Below are 21,543 nucleotides of genomic sequence, written 5' to 3'. Positions count from 1 at the left end.
GATAGAGACAGGCAGAGGGAGAAGCAGGCTCCTTGCAGGGACTCGATCCCGGGACCCCAGGGTCACGCCCTGGGCCGAAGGCGGTGCTCAACGGCTGAGCCACCTGGGCTCCCGATTCTATCATATTTAAACCACATTTAGGCTTTTCTGCATTTCCCACAAAACCCAATTTTAAGCAATAAAATGAAATAGGATCTACTCCAGGTAAGCTAGCTTCTGCAGGTGTTGGTATCTATCTGTGAAGCTCGGGTCAACTACGCTCTGCTGTGTTCAGAGGTTCGGGGCCTCCGTGGGGGCCATGCTAGCAAAGCCGTGCTGTGTCCAGTGACACCGAGGCCTCCCTCGTGGCCTGTGATGCCGTCCTATGTTCACTAAGAAAGGGGAACGGCCGTTGGCCACGAAAGGTCGTCTCGAGGCAGCTGGTATAACAAGGGTCGACAGAAGGGAGTTGAAGAAACCATAGCTGCGCAGAGTGTAGACAAGCTGGGTTCGTGGAGACACAAGAACAAATCAGATTCCAAGCAAAGAAAGGGACTGTGAGGCAGGGGCTTTTACACAGTCGTACTCAGATGACCCACAGGCGGCTCAGTCGGTTGAGCCTCCGACTCTTGCTTTCGGCTCAGGTCATGATCGAGCCCGACGTCAGGCTTCCTGCTCAGTGCAGAGTCTGCTTTTCCCTTCACTTGCGCTCTCTCTCTCAAATAAATAAATAAAATCTTTAGGAAAAAGAGAGATGGCCCGTGTGTCATTATTCAAATCTGAATTGAATATTTAAAAAAACACGCATTCGAGTTTCACAAAGGAGACGGGACCTTACCTGTGTCCTTTCTCTAACACAGACTTGCAGGAAACGGTAAAGGACGCACAAGAGTAAAACGTAAGAAACAAGGCGTCATTGGGTGTGTTCAGTTATTTTATTTTATTTTTTTATTTTATTTTGTTCAGTTTATTTTTAAAGGCATTTAGCTGAAAGGTCTTTGTCTATATGTGTAATGACCAATATGGAAGCTTTGTCCGTTTATAAAATACATGAGCCAGACCGGCTCGGGCCAAATGGGAAGAATTGTCAGGACTATTATCTTCAATTTAAGGAAAGGAGGATAAATCGTTAGAAAGCTGGAGCACGTTCTTGTGTTTCAGTATGAAAAGAAAGTTTGGAAAGCGTGGACGGTCCCTCAAGGGGGGTCTCATTAGTGCCTCTTGTGTGCGCGCTAGACGGGTGCAGGAGGGCACGGCCTTACCTCCGTGCAACCGCAGGGACCTCATCCAAACCCGCTGATGGGACCGCGACCGTGCGCCCCCTCCACTCCCGGGCTGGGCGGCGGGGTCCCCAGGCGGAACCACAGCCTCGGGCCTCCGACCACGGCTTCCCTGACATCTCCTACCTTAGCTCAGCCTCCCCATAGTCAAATAAACATTTATTTTATCAAAAAAGAAAAAAAAAGGTTTCCCATATTTCCTGGTCACCCAAGTACAAGGGCCGTAAAACACACACGTTGCGGGGAGCTGCCCCTGGTTTGGCGGCGCTTGGCCAGGGTGGGCCAGGCAGGAACGTGGCGGAAGTGACCTCGCCCACACCAAGGCCCTGATGGGGAAGCAAAGTGACCTTTAGGACAAAGGCAGAGCAAGCCTTCGTCTCTGGACAATACCGTATTGTTCAGTTCAGGCCACTCCCCCGCACGGGAGCAGGGGCTGCGCTCTCTAGCACACAGGCCACGTGCCGTCAGGCTGGATGTGCTCTTCGGGGGTGCAAGCTGGGGACAACTGAGACCTGCCGTTCCCTGAAGGCTCTGCAGGCTCAGGCAGGCACGGGGTGCATGGGGCGCATGGGGCACATGGGGCGCAGGCCTCGCTGGGGGGAGCCCGCGTCTTCCCGGGGGCAGGGCAAGCTCACCGCGCTGAACCACAGGGACCTTAACCTGTGTGCCGCTTGCCATCGTGTGCCAGCCTCTTGGGATAAAGAAGAAAAGTCCAGTTACCTTTCTCATCTGAGCCAGCAAGCCTTCGAACTCCTTCAGGTTCAGTGTCGTTCCGCTGTAGGACGCAGAGCTATTTGCTGCTTTTCCCAGCCAGTAAATGGTAACTAATACCTGCGAAACAAAACCGGGCACAAGAGTGGGGGAGTTTTCCCTCAAGAATCACTTTCAAACCAAGGAACCAATGATGCTCCGCCAATGGGAAAGCAGGAAGGAGGGAATGTGCAACGCTGATTTACAGCGCCACCGCCCATGAGGGATCCATTAAATGGAAAATCATGTTAATAGGAACCCAATGCTCTATCAGTCAACACAAACATGATTCGGTAGTTAAAATAGTTAAAACAGAGCTCCAGCCTTAGGAAATGGTTGGTTGGGGGAGAATGGTCTCTGAGGCAGCCAGAAGGAAAAGTAAATGCCCCCAAATCATTTTTATGTCATAAAGGTCTCAAAATCAGAAAGTGAAAGTCGTCAAGTGGTTGGAGACTCTGGGGTTTTTACCCCGGTGAGCATGACACAGGTCAATTCGTTTCGAGGGACAGGTGCTTTTACAGCCTGGCGAGTCCTACCTGTGGGCACAAGGCCCTGCTAAGGCCCGTGGCCAACTCTCAGCAAAGATAGGGGTTAATCGGTGTTTCCCAGCACAAGAGCAACACCACACATCTAACTAATCACAAGAACGCAATGTGATGAAGCGTATGCTCTTCGGGTGCCTGGTGTGGGGGTAGAGTTAGAGTCCCATTAATCCGAGATGGGACATTTTTAGCATGGACAAAAATCACTGCCAATTGAATGACCTTGGATACTCATACATGCCCGTGCATACTCGGCAGCCTGAAGCTACGGCCCTAAGCTCATCCTTTCTGTCTTTCCATAGAAACTGTCCACAAAAGCAAAGGTTCTTGACCTTGGTTTTTCCATAAAGCCCAGAAGGCCGAAGATGAGCTTGCCCTGCCCCCGGGAATTATTTGAATCTGAAGCTCACGGAAAAGCTATTAATTTATTTTCACATTTGGTCTTACTGCTTCTATCAGGCGGGGAAGTACTTCCTCCACCTCCCTCCCCTTGCTAGGCCAGGCAAGATCTGTGAACACGGCTCCAGATGGCAACAGGCCCAAAATACGGTTAATGCGTATCAACGCTACGATGGGATTTGGTTTTCTACCTCTGTGGGAAATCTGCACTTCAGGACCCCTTCGAAACTTCCAGAAAGTCTTTTTTTTTTTTTTTTTTTTTTAACACTGATTGCTTACAAATAAATTCCCAGAGAGCAGACAGTTCCAAGTCAGGATGTTAACTAGGACCGTAAAATAAGTAACGTGGGCTAAGGGTACGAGGCTATTTTGGAAGGTGTAATAGGAGAAAGATAGGACTGTGTTGTGTTTTAGATTACGGGTTTTCTGATTTGTTTAAAAAAGGCATGATGAAAAATGGCATCTATCCCTAGTTTTATAGAGGACAAAAAAGGAAGATGGGAATGAAAATGCCGAGCGAACGTAATAGCATCCTGGAAATTAAAAAAAGGAGGGCTTGGTTGCAGCCGGTTTTGGATTTTATATACAGAAGGTCATATTTTACATTTCTCAATTGAAACTTAAACGAGCGCTCACATACTTGCTCTTTGAAGACGAGATCCAGCTCCAAAAAGTTGATTTGGGGGAATACCAATAAAAATGCAAAAGATTAATAAGAAACATAGAAAAAGGGCAGGCCCATGACAGGCACGATTTATATCATGTGGATCTTTTCCCTAAAAATATGTCCCAACTGCCTCATTTCATCATCTCCCATCTGTGCCTACTGGCAGAAAGGAATGGATAGTGGGGCTGAGACAGGTCATCCTGTGCTTAAGAAATGGAATTACAAACGGTGCAAGCTTTCGTTCATTGACTTCTAGGGCGAGCCCTTAGTGATTACACAGACTCCCCCCCATCGATAATTTGTGTTTCCGTCACAGCGATTGGCTACTGTGTCAGGGACACTTAAACTTGTTTGCTAAGGACGCCGTCTAGCAGGCGTATGAGAGTCACCCAACCTAGAAGCACATTTTACACCCGAGCCATCATCAAAGTTAGAAGGAAAAACGTTTTGAAAGTGAACTGAAAACACTTACATTTTTCAGTTTCCTACTGTAATCGAGGCTCCTGATTAAGAAAAAGAAAAAGAAAAATCTGGTCAGAACGGCAGTTGCTTCCCTTAAACACCTCTAAGATGTACCTGAAGCCAGCAAATAGGATGAAATCAGTAGAATACGTTATTTTTTCTAACGCCCGTGCTTAGCGGTTTCAGGTACTGGAGGAAAGTCATTTAGGAAACCAAGTGCGGAAGGACGGGATGATATCCGAGTTGCAAAGTGCACCATGAAAAGACGAATGCGTTGTAACAGCTGGAAAATGAAGGATTCCATCTAAAACTGGGATGCTTGATGCTTGTGTCCTCGAAGCTCGACTGTTAAAGTGAAATCTATGCCTTGACCACGGGCCACTGTCGAACCGAAACCCTGCTAGGCTTCCCAAACCTTCGTACGACTGGTAGTTTTAACAAAGGTCTACAACCTCCCTTCGTTAAACAGACCTGAAAATACATGCAGAAGAGGCAAAGCCACCCAGGTGGTTGTTCTTGTCCGCTAAAGATGTAAATTAGCAAAAAAAAAAAAAAAAAAGATGTAAATCAGCGTTGGGAATTAGCCATGGGCAGGAAGATACGTGTGCTACGTTCAAACGCACTCATGTGCATCCTTAGAAGTAAATATATGAATGTTCACTCTTAAGCCATAAACCAAAAACAAACAAAAAAAAGCTAGTTGATGGTACTTTTGTAGTATTCATACAGCGAAATATAAAAGTTTCTACAAAGCTAATTTGAAGTTTCCTTAACATGTCAATGAATAAATGCTAGGAAAACCAAAACAAGCATGTCCTTTTCCCTTAGTAACCTCAGCTGGGGTGGGGAGCAGGGGGCAGGGATTATAATTCTATAAATTATAAACCACTCAGGAATTGTGTTGCGTATTGAGACACCGGTTACTTCGTTGCTGCATATTCCACCCAAAGGATGTACGAATGAACAGGTGTATGATTTTAAGTCAATTGGGATTTCGAGGAAGAGAAAACAACTAGTAAGTATATACTAAGCAGATGAACCCAGCAGCAGGGACTTGGACTGAAGGACACCTTGGTCTAATTTGGATTTGATTAACAGAAAGCTTTCAAGTTTCTCACTTTTAATTAAAAAAAAAAAAAAAATATATATATATATATATATATATATATATATATATATATATATTATCCGCTTAGAGGTTTCCCAAGATTTTTGACTTACAAAAAATCCCAGATGGAAACACAAAAAAAAAAAAACCTATGCAAGATTTGAAATTTTAATGAACACTAAGAACAGGGAACATAAAATGTTTTCTGCATTGACAATAAAACTTCATTGACTAAAGACTGAAACCTGGTTCTAAAAAAAACTCATAAAAAATAAAAATAAATAAAAAATAAAAAACCTCATGTTTGGCACACAGCAGGAGCTCACAAAATATTTGTTGGATGGCTTCTACCTATCAACCGATTATGCGAAAATGCTTCCAGATTTTTCAAGAGGTGCATTCAGGAGCAAACCGAAGCCTTTCCTCATTTTCATGCAGTCGCTTCAGTTCCCTGGACTAGCAGGCGCTGCAGGCCCTGCAGGAGGCCCGCGTCCGTCAAGGTGCAGCTCACACGGTCACACACGCACTAGCCATTTGCAGCCTCCACCCCGCCCCCCCGCCTTTCTTTTTCTTTCTTCCGTCTACTAAAGTAACTTCTCAAAAAAAAACAAAAAACAAAACAAAACAAAAAAACAACCATGAGGTAAGAAAAACTACCTACAACACAAGCCAAACTGAAGAGCATTCTTTCAAAACCAGCGTCAGGGACGCCCCAGTCTGTTCCGCGGGCCGAACCCTGAGGCCCTGCTGCGCGCTCGTGGGCTGTGACGCCAGCTCCCGTTCTGTGTCTGGCCGACCTCTGCTCAGGCCTCGGAGGACAAAGTGGGGGAACGCCGGTCCTGCTTCAACCTGCGTGGCTAGAAAATCCACGCGGGACAGCTGCCCTGGGCTGCGCCAGGTGAAACGCGCCTCATTTCTGAAATAGTGGGGAGCAGAGCTCGTCCCACGCTCCACCTGCCACCCCAATTGGAAGTGACTCTCCGCAGCGAAGGAGCTCACGGTGTGACTCTGACGTGGAATTCTGCGCGTCCTTCCAGATGCTCGGATGGCGAAATTCAAGTTCTTCCCCCTGGTGCTCCGGCTTCATGTCGCGCCACCGTGGTTCTGCGGGCTCCTCGTGCCACCTCTCGGGATGGGCCCCTGCCCTGAAGCCCCAGGCCCCTCGTGCTGCCTCCTGCTCGTCTGCTCCGCGGCCTCCTGCGGGCTGTGCCCAACGGTGCCCACCGCTCGCTCCCTCCTCCAGTCCTACTCGGCTGTCACTGGCGGGCCACACCGTAAGGCCGTGCGACGCGCCACGGCAAGTGTCTCTCATGTCATCTCTCTCCTTCTCAGCACTTGTCACTCCTGCCGCGATCGCTCTGATTTTACCCATTTATTTCTAATTTCCTGACACTGCGTGTAAATCGCACGGACCCAGGAGTGTTGGCTTTTTCTTGTTCATTCCAGTTGCCTGATGACTGCAAAGTATCGGACACATAGCAGCTGCTCGGCCGTTAGCCACTGAGTGAATGAAAGATGCTACAGTCGGAGGAGATGGTGACGGGAAAGCACCGCTTAGAGAAAATAATAATGTGCAAGTAAAGGAAGAACAGAAAAGGGAAGAGAATGAGAGGAAGACATTGCAAAAGGGGAGAGAGATGGAAAGATGAGATAAAGAAAGGAAGGGGAGCACAGGGAGGAAGAAGAGGTGGAGACCAGAAGCAGCTGGAAAGATGAACAACGATGGGAATGGGGGAGGGGAAGAAGGTGCAGATGGCACAGCAACTGGGACGTGACTGCGTGTGTGCCACTGGGCTAAGTGACTCTTCCTCCTTAAGTTGTCCTCTTGCCTTTTTCTTTCGGCGTTGATTGGGCCATTGTTGCAGATCTGAGCAAGCCCTAGCTAGTGTCGTTCCGTGAGGACCTCCTGTCCAGCCCGGTCTCACAGCGGAGACACAGAGCCTTGCTGAAGGCAAGACCCTTCCAGACCCGGGAGTAGCAGATCAGGGCCAGCCCTCGACTTCCTCACGCCCAGTCTTTTGTGGAGAAACAACAATGGCGATATAAACTCTGAATTTCTGAAACCAAAACAGTCTCAGAATTCTCCTGGTTCAGGGACATATGGGTTTGGGGCAGCTCCAAAAAGCAAACAGTGCAGCTGCCAACACCGTCCAAACAAACCTTCCTGCACTATCCAAGCGACGTGTGTGGCGCCAACCGTTATGATGTCATGGAGTTGTTTCTGGTCGCTTGCCACTCAGGTGAAACTATAAATGTCAGAGGAGTCAGAAAGCATTTCCTAAAGTGAACAATTTATAGAGGCCAGATTTCGGTGCAGTAGTGCACAGAACACGTGATGTCTAAAATGAGGCAGGGGCGCCTGGGTGGCTCAGCCAGTTATGTATCTGACTTCGGCTCGGGCCATGATCTCAGGGTCTTGGGACGAGCCCTGTGTCAGGCTCCCTGTTTAGCGGGGAGGCTGCTTCTCCTTCTCCCTCTGCCCTTCCTCCTGCTTGTGCCCTCTCTTCTTCTCTCTCACATACAGAGATATCTTTAAATGAGGAAAACGGTGGTTTTCCATATCCAAATACCATAATGTGTATTCTATTTTTGCCCTCAAGTAAAATTTTTCCATGAGAAATATTAAAGAGAGGCGTGTGGACAATGGAGAAGTGTGATTTTATATGATCAATCACGGCTGGCTCTCCCTTATTTCCCGTCATGAATCATAAAATCCAATATAAACTAACTTGATTTCATTCAGTAGCTCCCATTTTTCTTCCTGATAATTATTATTGGCAAAGAGTATGAAATTACCAGCTCTGAATTTTGGCTTCTCTCCCTTTTTCTGCACATCCGTGATAAAAATGACCCAAAAGTAATCAAAAGAAGCGTAGCCAGCCCACAGACCCTCAAATATCCGGCAATATCATGCCAAATATTGTCTGATTGCAGTGGCAAGTGTTCTGTGTGAACTCCGTAGGGTGGGAAGAACTTCTAAACTATAGGAAGGTCATCGCTGCCGCCCCATGAGCTGCTTTCTTCTCATCACCCTGCTCACCAGCTATTTTTTTTTCCCACCAGCTATTTCTTTCCCGAGAAACACACTGCCTTTTCCCTTACTGTGCCATTCTTTCCCAAAAATTCTTTGGCCACAAACCTGGCTCAGTGAGTAGACACAGTCAACTACAGTCAAACGGCCAATAATCCATCTTCAAAGAACCTGATCACTGACACATGAGAAAACAGTTACCATGTAAATGAGGAAGCGATTTCTCCATAATCTCTTGCCCTCTTTGCATAATAATCAGAGTCCGGATCTGTTTACCAAGTTTGTATCCTCCAGAGAGCCTATTCAAATGCCCAACTGGAGCCAATGAAGGCTTTCAGTCTAACACAGGGGGTTCTGAGCATATTTCACTCTTGCCTCTCCCTCCAGTAAGTCTCACTTAACGTTTTTCTCCTCTTTGGCATTCTAACTTTCTCTGCGTGATTTTTGCATTTCAAAGAAATCACATTTGACCAGAATGAAAGCTACGTAGTCGCAAGGCCAATGTGTCTTGTTTTGAAAGCTTAATTTTTACCTTCCCATTTCATGAGACACGTCCAGTATGCGGCCTCTTAGACCTTACTTACAACATCACCACAAAGCTGCGAATCAAACCATAAGTTAAGTTTTCCTTACACGTAAATCTTGTGTTACTTACTTAACGGTCACTCTGTTGGATGTATCCTGTAGGTCACTAGGGTCAAAAAGTTGAGATTCCCTCAGGCCAAGCTCTTTACAACCTCTCAAGAATAAGATGATATTGTCCTGAAAGGAAAAAAAGAAATCCCGGTCTATATTACCTTGTATTACCTTTATGGACAAGCCCCTCCTCTTTAATAGTCCAGATTACCAGAGGAACGCCAGTTGTTAAGACTGCAAGAGTCGGATCTAAATTATGGCTCGTTGGATAATAAAATCTTACTTTATTAGAGTATGCCAGATGCATTTTTTCCCCTTTACCTTAACACATTTATATAAAACAGCAAGTAAAATATCATTGAAAAGCAGAACCAACCATCTTCCTAGAAGCCAAGTAACCCTTAGAACTTCAAGGTTTTGCCCATGTCTTATTGCTAGAGTTTGTTCAAACTGGATAGAGTCTTTTAAAAGTTAGTTTTACCACCCAAATGTCAGCAACAGGCTTTTCTGTTAAATTGATCTTTTAACATGCATTCTTTATCAGCAGGTTTTGACTGATAATACCGCTTTGTGGACCATAAATTGCGCTAAGTGGGGAAAAAATATAGACTTAACTGTGAAGGGAAGGAAGAGGAGCAAGGAAAGCTTTTGAAAATGACGCACAAGGCCTTTTTTGAAGGGAAACTTTCCTCTAGCAGGTACATATCAGGCACATTAGACAATCAAAGGTTTGGCCCTTCATCGCCAGGAGTCAAGAATATGCAGAAGACTCTGGAAAAGACTGCAACCAGGGGCCACCCGTTTGCAATCCCAGGGTATCAGCAGCCGGCTCCTCGGTTACAGGTTCCTCATTGTCCTCTTCCTAGAAGACTTCTGACGGGCTACCAGGTCCCACCAGTTAGAGAGAACTACAGGAGAGGAATAGTAGGCTTGGTTCCAGGGGCCAGAGCGCCGTGAATCCATCCGAATGCCCTAAGAAAGTCGCTACAAAAATCTGAAACGATGGGGGCGGTGGTCACCGAATCATATACTCACGCAGACGCAGTTCAAGAAAGCAGGCACGCGGTGGAGGATTTCCCAGTTACCCAGTCTGTAGGCAAGAGGCCAAGGTGACTCCCGGGAGCGCTGCTCCCTGGGCACACCCTGCACAGTCGCCTCCCCGGGAGGGCAAGGCCCGTGAGTGTGCTGGACGTCCCCCTGCGGTTCTCTTCCTAACCAGCTGGCTCTGCATTAATCCCAAGGAAGATTATCTGACTGGGCCTCACGTAACCCCTGGAGGATCTAAAGGAAAGTGAGCAGAGTTCTTGGTGGCCCAGGGTTCAATGGCTGCAAGGAGCTGAACCCCGTCAATGACCACAGAAGCTGGGGCGAGGCCTGGAAGCTCAGGTGGGACTCAGCTCCTGCACACACCTTGGCTTCAGCCCCGTGGGACCCCGAGCTGAGGTCACCCCACGTCCACACTTCTAATCTACGGAAACTAAGAAAAGAAGTGGGTGCTGACCTAAGACTCTAAGTGTATAGTAATTTTTAATGCAGCGACCAAAAGTTAATCTACCTGGGCACAAAACCAAAAGAGCAACAGCAACGAATGACTGGCTGTGCACGGCCCTTCTAGGCCTAGTACTCCCCCCAGGAGCTTCCTATGTGCTAACTCACGTAGCCCCTGCGCTGCCCTAGTAGGTATTCCCGGCTTACCTTACTAGGAACCCCGTAGGTGCCAACAGCAGGTATTACCATCATCCCCATTTACGGATGAGCAGCCTGCAGCACAGAACCACCAAGCACCTGGCCCGAGGCCGCGCAGCAAGGGGTGGACGTGCAAACACACGGCATACAAGACAAGCTCAGGCATCAAATCTGAGGTGGCGCCAAAGTAAGATGATGCTCCGGAGGTCACAGGGGGTTGTGGCGGCCCTGGAAGGTAGGCTGTAATCTGAGAAACGGTACCCAGATTGGCTGCAAAGGGAGATGGCTGGGGGACAGGTGCGGGGAACGTGCGGGGTGTGAAGGACTTCAGGGGAGTAAGACAGGAGGTGGGGAAACCAAGGAGGAGATACCACAATCTCACCCCCCCCCCACCCCGGCATGGAGGGCGACCCCTCCCAGAAAATCTTTCCCTTGTTTGGCCTGTGTCCTTGCATTTGCATGAGACTGTGTCCTTCATGAGTGACAACGAGCCAGTCACAGTCTGAAGTTAGCCACCCCCCGTCCATCCCTCCTTCCGTCACTTGGCATGTTTTAAAATTATCCAATTTCGGGGCACCCGGATGGCTCAGGGGTTTAGCGCCGCCTTCAGCCCAGTGTCGTGACCCCAGGGTCCCGGGATCGAGTCCTGCATTGGGCTCCCTGCAGGGAGCCTGCTTCTCCCTCTGCCTGGGTCTCTGCCTCTCTGTGTGTGTCTCTCGTGAATAGATAAATAAAATATTTTTAAAAATTCATCCAATTTCTCTTCGAGGTTTCTCCATCCCCCACACCCCCCACCTCCAGACTTCAACTAGATGTTCATGTGAGTCTTTTCTACGGCATGCAACCATCTTCTTGCTTGGTCTCTGAGCCCTGAGGGCTTCTCCCCGGGGGGAAAAGAAAGGATGGGTCCTGGGGCTCTGTAGGAGTCCTTCGGGATCGCAGTATTGGGGCTCTGTAGGAGCCCTTCGGGATCGCAGTACAAGGACCAACGGTGAGCAGCACAGAGGCCCCTAAGAAGCACATGACTGTGGCAACTCCGTTTCTTAAGAAAGGCAAGGAGGCACGCCTCCCGTAGGCATCCCCAGCCGTGGCCCTGAGTACCACGCCACCTTCATCACACAGACGGCAAACCCAACAGTGCTGTGCTGCCAGCCGGGCTGAACGATTGGGGCCGGGAGACTTAATGACTCCGGGTCTCCCTCCAGCTCCTCGCTGCAGCCTGATGATGCTGGAGGGGAGCCAGGCCCGGGCAGGAGAAAAGCCAGAAGAAAGGGCTCCATGGCCAAGAGCTAACAGGGGCACCAGAGTGGGTAAAAAGGACTAGGCCTTTAATTACGTAAAACGCATCCTACAAATTCCCATCTGCCTTGCTCTTCACGCTGAGCTTTTTCCACACATACGATTCCAAGCAAAACTCACGTCTCCATGCCTTCGTTGCTGACGCCGAGCGGTACAGCAGTGTCTCGGGCCCACAGGAGGGAAGCAGAAGTCACTGATGGGTGGCCCTGAGCATTACATCAGCTCTTACTATCGCAGCATTACACACCCATTAAAACTTGGTGAGGCTTCAGAAAAAGGTTTTAAGGGACTCTTCCAAAAATTCAGTGTCATTAAAAAACAAGAACTGGACATGAAGGAGACGTGATGACCAAGTGGAACTTACGACCTTGCTGGGATCCTAGATCCAAAAAGGAAAAAAAGGGCTATAAACACCTAATTTAAATATGGACTGTGTGTTGGATGACGTTATTGAATGAATATTGATTTTCTTAAGGGGAGGATGATGAGGTTATTGCGGCTGCTGAGGAAAGTGTTTTTATTTATTTTTATTTTTATTTTTTTCTTTTTGAATTGATGCTTTTATTTTCTTTTGGTAAATACCCAGTAGTGGAATTATTGGGTCATATGCTATTTTTATTTTTAATCTCTTGGGGGAATCTCCAGAGTGCTTTTATTTTTAAGCAAATATAGAAACAGTTCAGGGACGATTTATCATAATGTCTGCGACGTAATTTCAAAGGGTCAGAAAAAAAAAACATGGGTGTGCGCCTATCGGAGAGAAAGAGAATGTTCGCCTGTCGCGGAGAAAGGGATAAAGCAAATATGGCAAAATATTAACAACCAGTGAGTCTAAGAATTAGGGATTGGGAAGGTTTCTCTGGAAAAGCCTGGGCCTTCGTGGGCCTCTAACCATCTCTGCCAAAATTACTTGATTCTGTCCTCCGAGCCAGACGATTCAGAAATGAACGCGAGCCTGCGTATTCCGACATTTTTTTCACAAAACCAGGCCCGGGGCTGGATTAGGACACAGGCTGTGCAGCCCTCGGCCCTACTCCACGGAGGGATACGCAGGTATTCACCTCGGCCTTCTTTCAACTTCTCTGACCTTCAGAAGTTTTCCTAAAAAAGTTTGAAGGAAACGTCTTGAAATTTGTAGACGCATGAGGCGCCGGAGCGGCTCAGTCCCTTCGGCTTCTGACCCTTGGTTTTGGCTCAGGTCGTGACCTCGGTGTCCTGGGATCGAGCCCCGCGTGGGGCTCCGTGCTCAGCCAACCTCTCCCCCCACCTCTGCTTCTCTCTAAAATAAATAAATAAATAAATAAATAAATAAATAAATAAATAAATAAATAAATACAGTCTTTTAAAGAATCTTTGGGGGATCCCCGGGTGGCTCTGTGGTTTAGCGCCGCCTTCGGCCCAGGGCGTGACCCTGGGGACCCGGGATCAAATCCCACATCAGGCTCCCTGCGTGCAGCCTGCTTCTCCGTCTGCTTCTGTCTCTCCCTGTGTCTCTCATGAATAAATAAATGAATCTTTAAAAGCAAAAATTAAAAAAAATAAAAATAAAAGAATCTTTGTAGAAGCGCATCCAACTACAAGACTTGGCTGGCAGGACCAGTCCCGTAAAACTCAAGGAGGAAGTAGCGGTTGAGTCAGAGGCGACTCCTGCAAGGCCACCAAAGAAGACGCTCAGGTGGCGCTGATGGAAGGGCCACCGTTTGTGGCGAGCTGGGAAGTGCTGCGACGTGAGTCTCAATTCAACACAGATGCTCGACGTCCAGTCCCTCAAAAAGTCCACTCTGCTCGGCCAACGTGCATCCACGTGTCCATTGCTCTTGGGCTGGTGGTCTCTCATTTCATCAATTTCTGGGCCTGCGCCGTGCGTGAAAACACTCCCTGCAACCCCGGGGTGGAGGCCTGAGCTTTCCACCCTCCCCAGGGCCTCTTCTCTGAAAAAGCTCCTTGTACTTTGCTCACCCTCTTGTCTTGTTTCAACGGCAGGACGAGGGAAAGCCCGGGGTGGTCTCTACCTGTGGAGCATGGCACGATCCCCGGGATACAGGAGGCACGTGCTAAAGATCTAATGTGAATGAAGTACCGGGTTCTGGGGACTCATGAGAATGAAAAGTAGCTTCTCTTCTGGGTTCGCATCCACGACACGTTAAACAGCTGGATTTGTTCAAGAAATCCCCAAACCGAGGTTGGCCCTCTAATCCGACAGTGGAAATGAAGGGCGTCTGGGTGACTCGGGGTCACGAGATCAGGCCCTGCAGTGGGCTCTGTGCTGGGGGTGAAGCCTGCCAACGGGTATCTCCAGGGACACGGCGAAACAGCCTCGGAGTCGGAGGGTCTCCGGTGAGAACTCCAGCCTCGTCCGTCTGTTGGCTCTGGGGCCTCGGCCTCACGGCCTCGCCTTTCTGAGCCTCAGGTTCCGAATCTGGAGGCCGGAGGATGCGGTTCCCCCTTACGGGACGCCTGAATCACAGAAGAGCCGGGCACTCAGCACGCGGAAGTTGTCGTCACCTTCCTGTCCACTCCGGACAAGAAAAGCCCGTGGAAGGTGGAAGGAGGGACCGTCGGTCCAACTGCGGAACACAGGCGGGGGGCGTGCGCAGCCCTTGCCAGTGACGGGGGACGTGGTGAAAATAAGAAAAAGAAAGAAGAATTTAAAAGGTAGTTGCTGTTGTTGCGTCATCACCGCCGTGGACCATGGACGCCGACCGGGGGCCTCAGCTTCACCCCCGGGGGCACCCCAGGCCCCACACAGGGCCCCACACTTCATTCCTCAGCCTCTCACGAAAACCATCTTTGCACGGCGGCTCCCGGAGGCGGAGACGCCCACCAAGTCCAGAATGTGGGGGCGCCGGGGGCTCAGGGGTGAGCGTCTGCCTCTGGCCCAGGCCGTGACCCCGGGGTCCCAGGATCGAGTCCCACGTCGGGCTCCCTGCGTGGAGCCTGCTTCTCCCTCTGCCTGGGTCTCTGCCTCTCTCTCTCTCTCTTGGTCTCTCAGGAATAAATAAATAGCATCTTTATAAAGAAAACACAGAGGCTGCGTCCGTCCGGTGGCAGTGGGTGGCAGTGGGTGGCAGTGGGGTCAGCCACCGGGTGAGGGCAGGCCCGCTCCGGGAGGATCCCAGCAACTCGGGGGGCGGGGGGGAGCCGAGCTCACGTGGAAGCAGGAAGAACTGAGGGGAGGCCGTGGTGAGGACCTGCTGCTTGGTGGCTGAGTAGACTCCAGGGAAGAGAAGGGGAGGCAGGGGGCTCACCAAGGGACAGACGAGGGGAGACCTGAGAGTCAGAAATGGTAAATGAAGTCCGGATCACTGTCCAGTGAAAGAGGCACAGCCCTTGGGGAGCTTGCATTCGGGTCTGGAGTCCCGAGGTGAAGCCCGACGGCCACGCGGGTCTGGGGACCACCAGGGCGCGCCCACCCAGCCACCCGGCCACCCAGGCACCCGGCCAGGAGTTGAGAGGGAGCGGGAGAGCCTGACGCAGGGCCACCCGGAATGCCGGTACCGGGGGGCCATTCGAGGACAGGGGGCCCGTTAGGACTGCGGGGGAGCCCAGGCGAGCAGAGGGGAAGCTGGAACACCAGGGGGCCCGGGGGGAGCACTGCTCAGGGAGCCCCACGGGCCCCGTGCCAGACGTTGTAGCCTTACATCCAGATCCCGGCACTGCCCCCAATCGGCCAAGTACCAGGGCCAGGTTGCTTACCTGGTTCCTGCCTCAGTCTCCCTTTCTGAAAGCACAAATGCTCACGGTGGCCTCCAAAGCCCTCGAGCGGCTGCCCTGCCCATCCGGCCTCGTCCCTCCCGCCCTTCCTCTCCCTGCAGCCGGACACAGCCCCTCACTGGCCTGGGACCAGCCCAGCCAGGGCCTCCGCACGCGCATTTTCTTACCTATGTGTTACCTGAAACGGCGTCTGGCTCGTAGCAGGTACACACCCAACAAACATGCGTGGAAGGGGCGAACGGCTATAAAAATGGGGATGCCCCTAATATCACAGGGCCCCCATGGGGGTTCAGTAAGCAACGGCAGACACGATGCATGCTTCCCACCGACGGCACTTGCTTCCATCAGAGTGAAAACCGTGAAGTCATCAATGAATGGACTTTCTGACCCAAAGGACAATCCTGACTTTGGGGAGACCTTCGGCGCAACGCTAGGGTGAAAGTCAGACTGCAGGAACGTTCAGAGTCGGCCTAGAACCCAAACAATGGGGGAGATGCACGGAGGCACCTTTGGGAAGTTTAGCGGAGAAGAGATTATGGGATAAGGCGTGGGGGGTCCAGAGACATTGGCGCTTGTCCCCTCTAGGCAAGCCGCGGGTCTGGAGAAACGTGGGACCCAGCCTGGCCGCCCCAGGCCACCGTGTTGGGCTCGTGCTCGTCTCGTCTGAGGTTCGGGCCATCAGCCCTTCACCACACGGTATTCCGTCCCACTCACTACCTCTGTCACAATCATGGGGACCCTGGCGCCAGGCTCGCTCCTCAACACAGTCGCCGTTCTGGGCGACGTCACGTTCCCCGTGGGCAGCTTATTTGACGGTTCTCGGAAGCCTTCGATTCCAACAGCGTTTACTCACATGCTGCATTTTAGGATCCTAGTCATCCTAGTCATTTTAGGATCCTAGGATCCTAGTCATCACCTATACCAGCCAGTGGGATTTGAGACTCCAACACCCTGCCCTGGTCTAGCCCCCCTTCCTCCAGCCTTCTGGCTCCTTCTCTCCCCTAACGCCCCCTCTTCCATCTCCAGATGCTGCCCTGCTCTCTCACCCCCTTGGTGCCTGGTGTCCCTCGTGGCCCAGTCCAGACCAGCGAGACTATTCCGCTGCCCCACTTGCTGTATCTTCAACGTCCCCACTTTCTGTCTTTCTCTTAGGGAGCGAAGAGCAGGAAAGGAGATGGTGCAGGTGGAACCGCGAGCCTTGGATGCGAGCCTGGCGACCAACCGGCCCAACCACATGTGGCCTCTACTTGAAGGGGCATCGGGTACGCCCACCCCTCGTGTCTCTACGCTGAGGGACGACACTTCCGGCCCCTCACTCTCCTCCGCTTGGTTGCACAGACGGAGGAACGGGGCATGCTCAGCTCAGCCGGGTTGGACCTCCCTCCGTGGAAGTCAGCCTGTTTGTAAGACACGTGTCCTGTCTGCCTCTGCCACGTGGTGGGAGGCCTCTCTCTGCGGGGGAGGCCCGTGGTTGTCCAGCTGTGCCAGGAGCGGGTGCATCAATTTGTTTAATTCAGGAGTGAGGATTAGCAAACTCTCCTGGCTGCCGCTCTAAACCCCCACTCTCCTATTTATTTCATGGGAAGTAAAGTTGATATTTTGGTCTCCATCTGCCTCCTGCGTTTATACCTCAGCAAGGAGGGGAAGGGAAGAATATTATTTGCTGATCACACTAAATCCCTAACAATCTTCTCCTGGTGCTACTGGAAATAATGGTGCCGTTACTGTGTCTGGAGCTGCGATAAATTTATAAGCGCCTACCTCCCTGGGCCCCTTGGATCCACGTGGTAAGCCTTCTGGGTGTCACTGGTCAGCCGCGATCTCATTCCTTGCTGAGATTTTATTTTTTAAGATTTTATTAATTTATTCATGAGAGACACAGAAAGAGAGGCAGAGACACAGGCAGAGGGAGAAGCAGGCTCCACGCAGGGAGCCCGATGTGGAACTTGATCCCGGGACCCTGGGGTCACACCCTGGGTTGAAGGTGGCGCTAAACCACTGAGCCACCTGGGCTGCCCCTTGCTGAGGTTTTTACACGCCCCTTCTGCTTTCTAATATCTCTCTACCATGCCTCCATCTTCTCCATCCACAGATAGACATCATTAGCCCCCAAGAGTTCAATCCCTTCACCCCACTAATCCCAGGTTGTGTATATAAAAGCTTTTCAAAAAAGGAATAGAAAGTTGGATACTGTAAGGCATTTGCAAGCAGTCAGTTAACGTTTTTTCAGCAACGGGGGCAAAATGTAAGTCTGTGTTAGAGTGAACAGCCAACAGCCAGTGGTTGTGGCCATCTTAATTTTAGTTTATTTTTTAAAATGTGTTCAAAGGTATTTATTGGGCAGCCCAGGGGGCTCAGCGGGTTTAGCACCGCCTTTGGCCCAGGGAGTGACCCTGGAGTCCCAGGATTGAGTCCCACGTCGGGCTCCCTGCATGGAGCCTGCTTCTCCCTCTGCCTGGGTCTCTGCTTCTCTCTCTCTCTCCCTGTGTCTCAAATAAATAAATAAATAAATAAATAAATAAATAAATAAATAAAAAGATATTTATTGCATGAAATGGTATGCAATTCAATTGTATGAATTGAATTCTTATTGCATGAAAGATGGTGTAATGTGCTAGGTGCTTTGGGCAGGAAGGAGTCCTGGTGAGAGCCGGGACCCTAATCTCAAGTCAGAGAACCCTGGATGCAAATAGACATATACTGAATTCCAGAGCCCAGTACCTCCCAGCCACAGGGGACTGGGGAGGCAGCTGATCCTTGGAAACGACTGGAAACCAGGGCCTTGCATGTTTGAAGCTGGAGCTGCTTCATCTCTTGTCTGCTCATTCTGCAAGCTGGCTTATTTGCTTTCCTCGCAGACAGTTTTCATCCACGTGGATTCCTAGTTCCCGAGCTTCATGTATGAAGGCTGTCACCCCTCAAGAGAACTAATTTTCTTCTTCACTTGCAGTTCAAAAAAAAAAAAATCCCAGGAGAAGGAAAAGACCCTTAGTGGCCTGCCTAGGGTGAGGTTCCCTCCTACAGCGCGCAATGGGATGGCATAAAGGAGACCAGGGATTGTTTTAATCGATGGTCAGGGTCCAGGTAGGGGGGCACAAGAGTTTCCAAAAGAGGGAGGATGATTCCCTAGAAAGGGGACCCTGGCAGCCAAAGCTAGCCACACTGGCCATTTTCACAAGAGTGGCTCAGGTACGGATTTTTCTCTCAAAGTTCTCACAGAGTAGTCTACAGAGCTGCTACTACCATTTTTTTTAGTGTTTCTATGTATGACTGATCACATTTAGTTTTCCTTTAGATGTTCTTTTCAAAGAGCCTACAGACTAAGTTGTAATGTTGCCTCATCTTCCCAAACTTCACAGGCTTAGTTGCCAAAGACCGTCAACCCCCGAGCGAAACAAGCACGACGACTGAACTAACTCTGTTGGAAGAGCTTTCGAGCACGATTCCTGGTTCACGGTGATGGGAGACTAGCTCCTCTTCCTTTGGGACATTTAGGAAAATAGAGCTCCCGATCCCAAAGGCTCCAGCACCTTGATTTTTTTATCTCTCTCTGGATTCCAGACTCATGACCGTCCACAGAGCAGCAGCTTCTCCTCTCCTGGACTTGACATTCGAGCCTACTGGAGGGTCGGTGCCATAGCACTATCTCAGGAGAACTGGGATTCCAGCCTATCAGAAAAGCTGTCTAGATTCCAAAGCATCTCTCTCTCTCTCCAAAAAATGACCAAACTATTCCCCAAACTACTCAGACTAACCCTAAAACACAGTGTAAGTGTTACTGTCACATTGCCAGATTGTTTTCCAGCATAATTCACTCATTGTACTTGGGGATTTAATGAAAAGTAGCTTTGCATTATGTTAGAATACTAAATAAAGCTGCTGAAGCTATCATACCTCATTAAACAATACTCATATATTTGACATGTAATATATGACTTCAGCATTTCTCAGGGCAGTGATAGTCAAACTGGGGTCCACGGATTGTTGCCTGTTTGGACTTCTCACCCATGGTGAGGCAAATGCAGAACCAAAAATAAGTTTTTAGAAACTTTTACAACAATTTGGCAATCTAAACACATTTAAGTATGCGATCAATAGGCACATCTCACTGAACAAGGTAAATACCATTCTGGATGCTTCTCCAGCCTGCATACTATGTGAATTGTTAGTTAATGGTAGTCAAGTCACCTATCAGTCCTAACTGGGTTAGAAATTAAATAAATGACAACAAAATGCAAATCAGAATCCAATGAGATGTCATTTGATACCCAGCAGAATGGCTATTTAAAAAAATACAAGGGGGCATCCCTGGGTGGCTCAGCGGTTTGGCGCCTGCCTTTGGCCCAGGGCGCAATCCTGGAGTCCCAGGATCGAGTCCCGCATCGGGCTCCTGGCATGGAGCCTGCTTCTCATTCCTCCTGTGTCTCTGCCTCTCTCTCTCTCTCTATGATGAATAAATAAATAAATAAATCTTAAAAAAAAAAAAATACAAGGGATCAGGCTCCATGCATGGAGCCTGCTTCTCCCCCTGCCTGTGTCTCTCTCTGTCTCTCTCTCTGTCTCTCATAAATAAATAAATACATACATACATACATACATACATACATACATACATACTGGGGGAAAAAAAAGCGAACTGGTAGCGACGCCTGGGTGGCTGGTGGTTGAGCGCCGCCTTCAGCCCAGGGCACGATCCTGGAGACCCTGAATCAAGTCCCAGGTCGGGCTCCCTGCATGAAGCCTGCTTCTCCCTCTGCCTCTGTCTCCGTCTCTCTCTCTTTCTCTAATAAATAAATAAATAAATAAATCTTTAAAAAATAAAAATAAAAAAATACAAGGAAGGGGCACCTGGGGGCTCAGTGGTGGAGCATCTGCCTCCGGCCAGGACGTGACCCCAGGGTCCTGGGATCGAGTCCCACATAGGGCTCCCTGCATGGAGCCTGCTTCTCCCTCTACCTGTGTCTCTGCTTCTCACTGTGTCTCTCATGAATAAATAAATAAAATCCTTTTAAAAATACAAGGAAAATAACAAGAGTTGGCAAGGACGTGGAGAAATTGGAATCCTCACGCATTGCTGGGGGGAACGTAAAATGGCATAGCCTCTGTGGAAGATAGTTTGGCGGTTCCTTAAAAAGTCAAACAAAGAGTTCCAATATGATCCAGCAATTCCACTACTAGGTATGTACCCAAAAGGGTTGGAAGCAGGGACTCAAACAGGTACTTGTACATCAATGTTCATATTCACAGGAGCCAAAAGGTGAAAGGAAGCCAAACCACCTGCCCATCAACCAATGACTAGATAAACAAAATGTGATACATATATACAATGGGTATTATTTAGCTTTTAAAAGGAAGGAAATTTTTTTTCTTTAAAGATGTTTATTTATTTATTCATGAGAGACAGAGAGAGAGAGAGAGAGAGGCAGAGACACAGGCAGAGTCCCAGGTCAGATAAAACGCTGCCAAGTGCTTGCCCCACCCTTGGAGTTCATAAGGCTTAGGACAGACTGTTCTGAGAAATTCTCTCTACCCTGTTTATTTCCAAGTCTTCACTTTGCACTTGGCATTTCCCAAGCTTACTGGACATCAGGACCCTTCCTGCCACCATGTCCACCGCTTGCTATCTCACGAGACATAAAGAAATGTTGATTGCCCCATGGACGCGGACACACGGTTCACACTTTCACACTCAACACAGAGGACAGGGCAACAGTTGTCACACTTGGGCTGTGGCCCCTCGTCTACAACGGTCAACCTTTGCTAGGTGCCCTCACCAGTTCCTGTGCAGGTAATGCCGAGGCCCGTGGCACACCGGGCTAGCAGAAGTCCAGCAGCCAGGACCCGGTTATCTCTGCCCCCCTCAAGCCCCACAAGGAGGATACATTGCACAGCTGCCTTCACGGGGCTGCAAGCGAAGCCAACGATTTACTAGGCCGAGTGACCCCAGGAGAATATAAAAAATAGTGAAAGGGAATAAAGGGGAAAGGAGA

At 49.5% G+C, this 21,543-nt stretch overlaps 1 protein-coding gene across 17 annotated transcripts in view; it reads right to left on the bottom strand.

The window, feature by feature from the left end:
- LIMCH1 (LIM and calponin homology domains 1) overlaps positions 1-21,543 on the bottom strand; it is a 299,956-nt gene that overhangs the window by 87,022 nt on the left and 191,391 nt on the right. For 16 of the 17 annotated variants that reach the window (XM_077847841.1, XM_077847842.1, XM_077847858.1 and 13 more), the window contains 3 exons: positions 8,874-8,980; positions 4,090-4,120; positions 1,980-2,090 (listed from right to left, as the gene is read on the bottom strand). In XM_077847841.1, the coding sequence (XP_077703967.1) occupies positions 1,980-2,090; positions 4,090-4,120; positions 8,874-8,980 (249 nt within the window). Of the gene's footprint in view, positions 1-1,979; positions 2,091-4,089; positions 4,121-8,873; positions 8,981-9,469; positions 9,503-21,543 lie in introns of those variants that run through there. The other variant, XM_077847856.1, reaches the window with a different exon arrangement.

Source organism: Canis aureus, chromosome 14 (genome assembly GCF_053574225.1).
Source record: "Canis aureus isolate CA01 chromosome 14, VMU_Caureus_v.1.0, whole genome shotgun sequence".
NCBI lineage: Eukaryota > Metazoa > Chordata > Mammalia > Carnivora > Canidae > Canis > Canis aureus.
The sequence above is the reverse complement of the archived record's forward strand: the minus strand, read 5'-3'. Positions and strand labels throughout refer to the sequence as shown.